Raw genomic sequence first — 9,939 nt, forward strand, 5'->3', positions numbered from 1 at the left:
AAATGCAAGTAGAACCAAAGCGCTCAAGGCACAACAAGATCTCCTCAAGTAGCAGCACTACTCGCGCCTCCTTCTCCCTCTCCCTGGCTCAACTTCTCCCTTTGCATCATAACCCTCTCATTACAAATATCAATGAACATCTCAAACTTCTTGATCATCTTATCCTTCATCCTCAACTGCTCCTTCAGGTCCTCAACCTCCTTATTCCACTGTTCTCTCACTTTCTCCGTCTCCGCCTGCGCATTCGCCACCTCTGTCCGCAACTCCGCCCGCAATTTCTCCTCAAACGTCATGGGGGGTTTCTTGTAGAATGTGGGTAGTTCTTCCATGGCTGAGGCTTCGACGCGTGATGGGTCACGTTTTATGGCTGCACGAGCGTTATATATATCCCTCGGGAGATACCGCACCGTAGGGTTTTCGCGGTGAAGGATTTCGAGGGTTTCTTTTACGGAGACACCGTTTTCTTCGAGGGCTTTGACGGCTGCTATGGCTTTGGGGTCTAATTTCCTTGCCCCTGGATGCTCAGTGGGACTTTCACTTGGGGGATGGTTGTGCTGTAGATGTTCACCATCGTGGCGGCCTCGTAGAATCCAGGCGGTTTTTGTTTCGAGTCCAAAGACTCCAAACTCGCAGCCGCATTTTCGGGACTTGGTTTTGCGTTGCCGCTGTTCGCCAGCAACCTTTTCTTTATTTGTGCCCCCACGATCGCAGATTAGGAAGACTTTCTTCAGGCCTCTGTTGTCTCGTTTGGATCTACCGATGACGAAAGCGTAACCGTGGGAGAGAGCGTGGGCTTGGGCTGCTGCGAATAAGGCTTCGAAGGTAGGGTAGCTTCCTCCTGGAGGAGGAGTGAGCATGTCTTCCGGGGCAACTGGGCCAGAGGCAGGAGGACTCGATGGTCCTGGTGCTGTGAGCATGGAGTTATTGACACTAGTGAGCTGTTGATCGATAGCAAGTTGAGGATCAATCATCGACAAATCCTGAGTGTCGTTTGGGGAGACATCCTGAGGGCGTGATCCTATGGCTGATCCCACCGGCGATGCATTCATGGTTGGTCTCTGGGCACTGAGGCTTTGTAGTGATGGGGATGCATTTTGAGATTGTCTTTGTTGGGTTTGGCTCATGGGGGTCGGATTCATGGCATGATTAACGCTCATGGATGGATTCTGAATGCTCATCGATTGGGACTGTGGGGTGCCCAGCGGTGGCATATGGATTGTCGTGCCTAGTGGCGGTGGCCTTCTTTGGGGTGTGTTTGAGCCAGACCCCGAGGACGGGTTACTCAAAACACCTTGAGCGATTTGCTGCTCCGCCGAAACTCCCACCCCACCGCTTCCATTCTGGATGCCACCCTGACGAGGCGGCAGTGGCACTGGCTGGACTTGAGCATTGTTCGGCGTGAAGGGTGTAGCGTACGGGGACTTGTGTTGTAGCTGGACGGGTGGTCGTATGCCTCCCTGCGTTGGTCGAGGGAAGGCCGCTCGCTGTTGTTGCTGCTGCTGCTGCTGTGATGGCTGAGGGGTGGGAAGATTGGGAATGGACTGCGCCTGGAAGACATGCCGCGGGGTCTGGTTTGTCTGCGGAAAAGGCGACCGGGCATTCGCACTGTCTTGCGATGCCAGAGACATGATGTTGACCTCGACCTCGATTAGAGATTAGAGATTAGGGACACCTTCGAGTGGCTGCGTAGACGTATCAATTGGGGTGATGGTGGAGGGTGGAGTGCGGTTCCATAGAATGCGAGGGCGGAGTTAGAATTTGAAGGCGGGTTTCTTCGCGTAGCGGCCTGAGTACAGGGATGACCACGTGATGGATGAAAGTCACTCGAGACTCCTTGATGGTAGAAGGAGACGACCGAGTAGATCGGCTTAAATAGATACATCAACAAGATTAACAAGATCAACAGAGCAGAAACAGCATGACTCAGAGGAAACTAAGGCCCTGAGGGGCCTAACACACAGCCACCAACAAAAACAAACGAAAGGATGGAATACAGTTAGAGTTTACAGGGAGTTATTGGGCATAATAGGACACCGTCTGTATTACTTTCATGTGTTATTATTTCCTTCAGATCAGGAGCGATACGAGCAAAAACAACATGTAAGCACAATTTGTAATTAAATTCTATAGCAAACGCTATAGTATACTGATTTTGATATTGATAGATGGGTTGACTACCTACTCTTACTTACTCGCCAACCTAGCATTATTCGTACTCATACAACAATGCAGGAGAGACGCGGCTCCTATTGGGTATTTTGTGCATCTAGGTAACGCCAATTTATACATCAACAAGCACGCTCAGCGCCAACTATACCACTCAATACCAGGACATCCCCATAACGGTATCACTCAATGGTTCCCTGATTGCCTCGAACCAGGCGGTGGGCCTGAAGCACTGACACGGGAACGATTAATTTCAACCCCGCCATTCCGCTTCTCAAAAAACTCAAAGGTCCCATCCTCACGCCCGAAGACCTGGTCCTCATCCAAAACTCTATCTGCAAAACTTGATTTATTCTGTTGCCCAACATTCCCGCCGCTAGAGTAGTCACCCGGCCCACGGCTTCCGTTCGGGATATGGAACCGCTTATCCACCCTAATAATGGCGTAAAGTGCAACGACGATGATCTCGATTACGAAATTGAAGCCGTAGAAGCATGCTTTTGAGTGGTACCACGCAGGATTGGTTTGCGGGCGCGGGACGAAGGCTGTTCCAGTTCGGAATGCGGCACCCAGTGTCAAGATGATGGTTGAAAACAATAGGACGAAGACTTTGGTTCTGAATCGCCCCTCGCCGAACTTTTCCACGTTGGATTTTTTAGGAAGGATGAATGCGAGAAGGATGATAATGACTGGTAGGAAAGCCGCGACTGTGAAGTATGTAGCGCCAACCAGCTGGACATCTCGGTCAATACGGCGTGTGTTGATTGAGAGCGTAAAAAAACTTTGAACTGTGCAGGTGATGAGGGCAGCGAGCATAAGCACGATCGAGGCATAGTAGAGCTTAAAACCCAGCGAGAGCCACCTCGCCCATGCCCACCCGGGATGCAAGGCCCTTAGGAGACGCTGGGCGAAAATCAAGTTGATAATGAAGAGAAGTAGAACTCCAGCCGAAACGAAGACTTGAGCCGCTATTCCTACGTTGATATTGGTCGGATGGTCTGCCCACACAAGTCGCATGGTACAGGTCGTTATGCGAGCCATGCAGAACCCAAACAGTAGGCCGGAGATAATGAATTTCTTGCCTCGCCGAAGGTTTACTTGGAGAATTGTCATATGAGACACGGCTCCCAAGACGAAGAGCGCGAGGAAGACGGCGGTGATGGGATCGTCAACGCTCCTGGTCGGGAGGCCTCCCATGCCGGCGGTTGTTGGAAGATAAGGGCCATGGTCTGGTTGAGGTGGAGGGTGTGGTGAGCTGCTGCTCTGTACATAAAGCGGATTAGTATGTATTGCAAGACCCCTTTATAACGAGGCCGACTTACTGCTCCAGTAGAAGACATTTCAGAAAGTCTGGAAAGGGGTTGCGAGATGTATATCCGAGTTGAAGTTCCACCTAGGTGATGGAGCGGTCTTGTTGCCGGAGTTTACATGAATAGGCAGAACAAAGCAACTATTAGAGCGGTGGAATACTGATATATCGTGGTCGTTGCCGTGGTTTTGGGTGTCAATTAACGGGAACCAAGGCGACGCGCAGACTTATAATATCTTGTCTCATCTCCCATGTCCCGCCTGCCCAGCCGCCCTTCGCTCCTCGATGTTGCAACTTGCAAGCTCGCTCTATACCAGGGACCGAATAAAGCCATGGCACGTAGTGGCGCACAGCAACTTGAGACCTCCAGTGCTACAGAGCTGCGAAGCTTCAAGTACACAATGGCCATGTCGGGGACGCGAAAGCGCGAGACCGAGGGTTTACGTCACACGCCCGTTGGCTTAGCCATTTGCGTGCTGGCGTGGCTTTGTAAGTCGGGGGACGGCGAACATTGTGCACCGATGGCTTGCCCAACTATCATCCGAACTTGCCAAAGGAGTGATGCCAACGACGTTTTGCTGACCAACTGGCGCAAGTCGGATGTCCGAGATGCGTTGCGATTAGCTAACTATTGTCATTGTTAATGTACCCAAGTAGCCATTGTTCTGCTGTAGAACATCGTTGCTACTACCGGTAGTTAGTTGCCAAATCTAAAGGGGCCTTTGCTTCGCTTCGTAACAAGTAGCAAGAACTTGGAGGTAGTCGAGTATCTGTGTTTGATATGTCCATTGTCGAGAAGATACAAGCGCAGGACAAGATTTTAGGAGGGATCCTTTAAGAACGTCCTGCTGCCTTTTTAACAAAGAAAATCTCTTAGGGCCTTTCAGAGATGGATGAAACAACGTTTACTGTAGGAAGGCGGCCTGCAGCGCTTCGGGCTGCACAACCGCATGGAATCAGTGTTATGAGAGTACACCAGAGGACATTATCAGCTGTTGACCAATTAGAAAAGCGATGATCACTTTATTCGAACCAACACCCGTTACCCTAGACATCAAAGGCTTTTTGCATTCATATAAGAGTCTAATGCAAGTCTACAGAACGTTCCATATCAGACAATTAGAATGGGTCCACGTCACAACCCATGTCCCACGAATGTATGCTGTGGTCATTACTCGCACACAAACATTCGTCACTGCTTTCTGTACCATGTTGGTAACTCGCGGCAATATTCACCAAAAGTGTTATCATTGTGATATTTACCGTTTATAGGAAGTAGTCAGGGGTGCCTGTTTCATGTCAGCATGTGTTTCTATTCGGTTTGGTGTTAACGAGGAGGAATGACTAACGTCGTGAAACCATCGGTTCGCCTGCTCTTGGGCAGGGGTCAAATTGCAGGCTGGGATTTGTTAGCTAGATTTGTCGAGTCTGGTGGTGTTTACTTACAAAGTGTATTTCAAATGCTCATCGATCTCCATGATGGCTGCTTGATTGCCGCATCTGTAGCAGTAATTGGGAGCTGTAGGAGTTAGTCAAATTGTCCATCTCTAAACAAGTTGGACATACCAGAGAATATCGTAACCACATTCCTGTCTTGAGACCAGTTATAACCCTCCATGACCAACTGATGCGCTCTTGCAACCAGAGTCAACCCGTTATTATGATTGAACGCCTCTGAGATATCCTGACCAAATGTATACCCAGCCCCTCGAGGCGATATCCCCCATCCGCATCTATCATCTGGATCTGACCACAACAAGTCGCACATAGGACCTTCATGTGGCACTTCTTGTATGCGATCAAGCGCTCGGATATTGTCGAGCGTGTCAATACTGGGAGAGAGACCTCCGTGGAGGCAGAATATTTGGTTATCGATCAAGGCGGTAAGGGGAAGGTAATCGAATAGATCTGTGAAGTATTTCCATACGTTGGCATTTCCATATTTCCGAAGGCACTCGTCGTAGAAGCCGTAGACTTGGGTGATTTGGCGGGACTCATGGTTGCCACGTAGGATCGTAATGCGTTGAGGATATCGGATTTTGAGCGCGACGAGCAGAGTGACTGTTTCGACTGAATAGTATCCTCGATCAACATAGTCTCCTGTATTCTGGCATTAGCCTGCTGCTTGTCTGGTGGTTCCTGGGGATGTCTGTACCCATGAAGAGATAGTTGGTATCTGGATTCGGCCCCCCAATTCTGAAAAGCTCCATCAAATCATGAAACTGCCCATGGATATCTCCGCATACGGTTACTGGACATTTCTTGAGATACCATCAGCGCCTGACAAATGCAGCATGATATGATCTTATCTGGGAGGTCTTACCACCGGCTGCACATTCGACTCGTCTTGCAGAACCTCTCGTGCCTGGACGCGACGTTAGGACTCGATTCAAACAATGGCACTGCAGTCCATTCTCGCTATGGGTATGCCACCGAGGTCTGCGACCTGTACATACCTTCTCGCAGAGCCTTTGTACGTCCACCTCGGCCAACTGTTTGCATTGCATCAGGCACTCAATCCACCCGTCGAGGGTTGGTATTGGGGCTGGTTCAGATGCGGGGGATAGCCGCGATGGCTCCGGCGCTCTGCTAACATCTTCCATATTGGTATCCATGATGTTCTCTGTCGTGTGTTGAAGCGCGTTTTGGAAAGGTCGTTACGCAGCGGGGAGCTTGAGCTTGACACCGGGACAAGGGGCGCGCGATAGGATATCGTCCCACACAGAGTTTGCGCGCGATGGGTATGGTTGGGATCGGAATTTGGCGTGTATAAATCGTCAAGGGTGGTTTGGGACACTGTAAAGGTGAGGGGGAATGTATTACGTGGGTATCACAGATGGTCGATGGGCATGTTAATCTGAAGTTCAGGTTGGCGGTGGGCTTCGCCATCCAAGTCTGAATTCTCGCTTACCACATCGCGACTTGTGTTAGATGAGCAAATTCGGCAAGGAGGCATGCGTGGGGTCTATCAAATTTCAATAAGGGGGCAAACAAGCATTATTTATGGGCATCTTAGTATGGAGCATATATGTCGGTAACAGCAGTTTATTTTGGATAACGAATATAAATATATACCTTAGCTAAGTACCCCCATGTTTGCTCTTGGTGATCCTAACTTAAGCCTAACCCAACCGGCCCGTCTTGAGGTTTGTCCGGGAGCGGATCGCGCCCTATGAGGCTCTTAAAATCCAGCCCAACCTCCGTTAACATCTTTGCATGCTCCATTGCTTGATTCATGCACTCCTTCCAGACAGCTCCATCTCGATTAGTGCTGCTTAATTGGCGTGAAAGAGTAGTATTAAATGCATCCACCTGCTCTTTAGCCCATTTAACACAGGCACTCATGAGCAAAGGCGGGAAGCAAGTCTGAAAGATGGAGACAGTATTCCGGATGATGGTGAAGTACACGAATGACAATTCCCAGATATACTGAAGAAGATTCCCTTCGAAAATGCATTGCCTGTAGAATTAGTAGGTGACAAAACATGACAATGTTAGAAGTGGCGTACCTGGATCGCTTCTGGATAATATTACTCCTGGCCTCGAGATATGCTTCCCTCGCACGATCCTCAAAGCCTAGCCGTGCTAGCCAGTTAACATTCCGTTTCGTTTTCTTTAACTCATTGTGTGTATCGACAAGTTCACGAGTGATAAGTCCCGCGAGCTTCGTTGCTCGTTCGTCAGCCTTGAAGCTGATAAAGTCCTGCGCAACGGTATTACTTTTGAGGCTCTTGGCCAATGCATTCAGCCTTTCGACACGCTGGACGGCCGCATCGAAGCGTTGGAGAGCGATGTCGATATCGAGCTCATCTACCTGGCTCTCTACCCAGCGTAAATTTTGCTGATTCCCATCAACTTCAATCAGCATGTCTTTGATGTCCGACAATGTCTCAAACAGCTCAGCTTTCTTGAGTAAGCTAGGGTCGCGTGAGGCGAAATAATTGATGGTCTCTTTGGCTTTGTTGCTCGATTCCATTTCTGACCGAAGACCCTTCCGAAGCTCCTCGACGGCCTTTCTGAAATTCATCATCAGGGAAGCTTTGTCTGTACCATCGGGTTTCTCTGTACGATAAGTGAAGGATTCTTGTCCAACACCTCTGATAGTAATTGCATCCGCAACTTTGTTTCTGCTGTTGCTTGACTCGGTGGTGCCAGCTAGATCTACCATTTCAATGTCCAATATGGGCCAACAGCGATCTGCAACAAGCTTGGAGGAGGCTTGTCGGGGGTCAACATTATTGCCCTCTATCTTTCTCTTCTTCCTGGATGCCACAAGCAAATGATCATTTAGAAGGAAGATATGCATTGAGCGACGAGCCTTCCACGTTGCACTGTCCAGCTCGATCCAGTCCCCAGCGTTTTGGACCACGTGACGACCGGGGAGCGCAGGGAGGAACTTTTGGGAACCTTCAACGGCTTTCCATAGAGCCTGAGGTAGGTTAGTATGCCATTGAGTGGTGGGACCAAGGATCTATTGCTTGATGCATACCTGAAGCTGTGAATTCCACATAGCGGTTCGGTCTGCCACCGAGCTTCTCTTATCCCTCTTGCTTAATGTGGATGGGAATCCAGCGTCAAATTCGGTTTCCGCAGATCCTTGTGAAGAAGCCGCTCTGAGCGCCGTGGTGTTGGATTTCAGCTCAGACATGAGGTTTTTAAGAGCCCGCATTTCTCCTTTGAGTCTCTCCGCCTCCTTACTAATCTTAATAAACTGCGTTCGATTTTGGTAAACATTTTGCTGAAGATCAATGGATGTCCGATTTCGCATCTTCTTCAACGCTTGCTGATATTCCTCAATGTCTTGCTCAGAGGCGTTTCCGAGGAGGCCAGCAATGTACTTCTCCGCGCGTAGGTTTGGGTCTCGCAAGGCTCTGACGTCCACAGTCAATCCTGGGCCCTTCGCCGGCGAGGGACCCCGTACACGATCAGCAGATGGTGCATATTGACCGGATATTTGAGGAACGGAAGGAATGGGCGGTTTAGTGGCATCGAAGCCATTCGGGAGGTTATTGAACCTCGTAGAGTATCTTCGCTTGACGAGATCAGACGTCTAAAGAACAAGAACATGTCAGAAAGCTGAGCAAATTATTCACAAATACTAGAAGAACGTAATCATTTTGCTCTTACCTTTCCTCCTGCCTGTGGTCGCGGTGGAGGAGGCCCATCAAACGAAGGCTTCCCCCCCGTGCTTCGTGGAGCACCTCCAGACTGTGGAATCGGCCCTGAGACTTGCTGTGGTGCACTTATTGCTGGTCGGCCCTTTCTTTTCGTCCTGAGCGATATCCCCCTTGATTCCGACATCTTGCTAGGTATGGGTGAATTTGAGGGTCGACTTATTATTCATTCCAGCCTTCACGTCTCGCCGCTATTTGTAGTTGCGTGAGTGGCCAAGGGGGTTGAGCTTCTGCGCACTTGGTTGTTGCTGCGCGCCCGAACAAATTCCCTAGTCTGCAGCTCCATCCTGTATAAACTATTTTTTTGATCAACCCGAGGTCTTCCACCAACGCTCTTGCCTTAAGCCCATCCGTTATATACCCGGCACTTGTTTGCATTGACTTCATCATTGAAGTTAGCCGTTATGCCTAATACTCCAACAATTGTCGCGGCCACTGTCGCCACCGTTGCGACAGGTTTCGTAGGTTAGTGCTGCAAGCTCGAGTTCATTGACATCAGCTAACAATTACCAGCATAGTTAGTATTCCCGCAGAACATCCCTCTTTGTCTTATTCATGGACTATATCTCGATTTCTTGAGTGATGTGTTTTTGACAACGCCGTTCGACACTGCTAACCTCTGCCAAAGTGCTGTCTACTTTGACCGTCGCCGGCGAACGGATCCCAACTTTAGAAAGCAACTGAAGAAGGAGTCTAAACGGCAGGCGCGAGCTGCGAAGGAAGAAGCTGAGGCCCATACAGTTAGACAAAGACAAGCCGTCAGAGCTGTAGTCGAGGAGGCGAAGGAGGAAGGTTTCCCTAGCGATGTGGAGGAACGGGAAGCCTATTTCATGCAACAAGTCGCCAAAGGAGAGGGATTGAGTGGAGATGGTATTTTAACATCTAGAAACTGCTTTGGATTATATGCTGACGCGATGGCAGGCCTCGACAATCTTGAAGCCGCTCTTTGCTTTTACAAGGCTCTCAAGGTGTATCCTCAGCCCTCTGATCTGATCTCCATTTACGACAAGACCGTGAGTCCAACAACCTTCCTATAAGGAGACCTACTAACTAATCCCTTAGGTCCCCAAACCGGTTCTAGACTTGCTTGCGGAAATGATTGCATCGGATAAGGATTTGAATGTTGGATCCTTTACTGGAGGCTCTGATAGCGGCATACCTAGCGTAGGACTGGATTAAGGGCGTCTTTGGCTGGCATAAAACACTCCCCACTCTTTGTTTGGCCGGTTTTTTTGGGCGACCTGGATACATACATGTGGCACCGGCGCATTTCTTCGATTGTATTGTGCT

The 9,939-nt window shown here is 49.5% G+C and overlaps 5 protein-coding genes across 5 annotated transcripts; 1 reads left to right on the forward strand and 4 right to left on the reverse strand.

Annotated features, from left to right (window-relative positions):
• Positions 1-44: 44 nt before the first annotated feature.
• BP5553_04198 (Uncharacterized protein) lies at positions 45-1,628 on the reverse strand (the record flags this gene model as incomplete). The annotated part of the gene is made up of 1 exon (XM_032012821.1): positions 45-1,628. One exon carries the CDS (start codon positions 1,626-1,628, stop codon positions 45-47), a length of 1,584 nt encoding a protein of 527 aa, XP_031872514.1.
• A 724-nt stretch (positions 1,629-2,352) lies between these two features.
• BP5553_04199 (Uncharacterized protein) lies at positions 2,353-3,506 on the reverse strand (the record flags this gene model as incomplete). Its single annotated transcript, XM_032012822.1, has 2 exons — positions 2,353-3,429; positions 3,489-3,506. 2 exons carry the CDS (start codon positions 3,504-3,506, stop codon positions 2,353-2,355), a joined length of 1,095 nt encoding a protein of 364 aa, XP_031872515.1.
• Positions 3,507-4,741: 1,235 nt separating this feature from the next.
• Positions 4,742-6,090, reverse strand: BP5553_04200 (uncharacterized protein; the record flags this gene model as incomplete). The annotated part of the gene is made up of 7 exons (XM_032012823.1): positions 4,742-4,764; positions 4,825-4,874; positions 4,922-4,994; positions 5,042-5,575; positions 5,631-5,736; positions 5,799-5,840; positions 5,932-6,090. 7 exons carry the CDS (start codon positions 6,088-6,090, stop codon positions 4,742-4,744), a joined length of 987 nt encoding a protein of 328 aa, XP_031872516.1.
• Positions 6,091-6,586: 496 nt separating this feature from the next.
• On the reverse strand, positions 6,587-8,776 carry BP5553_04201 (uncharacterized protein; the record flags this gene model as incomplete). The annotated part of the gene is made up of 4 exons (XM_032012824.1): positions 6,587-6,935; positions 6,985-7,904; positions 7,965-8,525; positions 8,603-8,776. The coding sequence occupies 4 exons, from the start codon at positions 8,774-8,776 to the stop codon at positions 6,587-6,589; spliced, it is 2,004 nt and encodes a 667-aa protein (XP_031872517.1).
• Positions 8,777-9,053: 277 nt separating this feature from the next.
• Positions 9,054-9,828, forward strand: BP5553_04202 (putative mitochondrial import receptor subunit tom-20; the record flags this gene model as incomplete). The annotated part of the gene is made up of 4 exons (XM_032012825.1): positions 9,054-9,110; positions 9,168-9,519; positions 9,571-9,662; positions 9,712-9,828. 4 exons carry the CDS (start codon positions 9,054-9,056, stop codon positions 9,826-9,828), a joined length of 618 nt encoding a protein of 205 aa, XP_031872518.1.
• Between the last annotated feature and the right edge of the window lie 111 nt (positions 9,829-9,939).

This window comes from Venustampulla echinocandica (assembly GCF_003357145.1).
Source record: "Venustampulla echinocandica strain BP 5553 chromosome Unknown scaffold_1, whole genome shotgun sequence".
Taxonomy (NCBI): Eukaryota; Fungi; Ascomycota; class Leotiomycetes; order Helotiales; family Pleuroascaceae; genus Venustampulla; species Venustampulla echinocandica.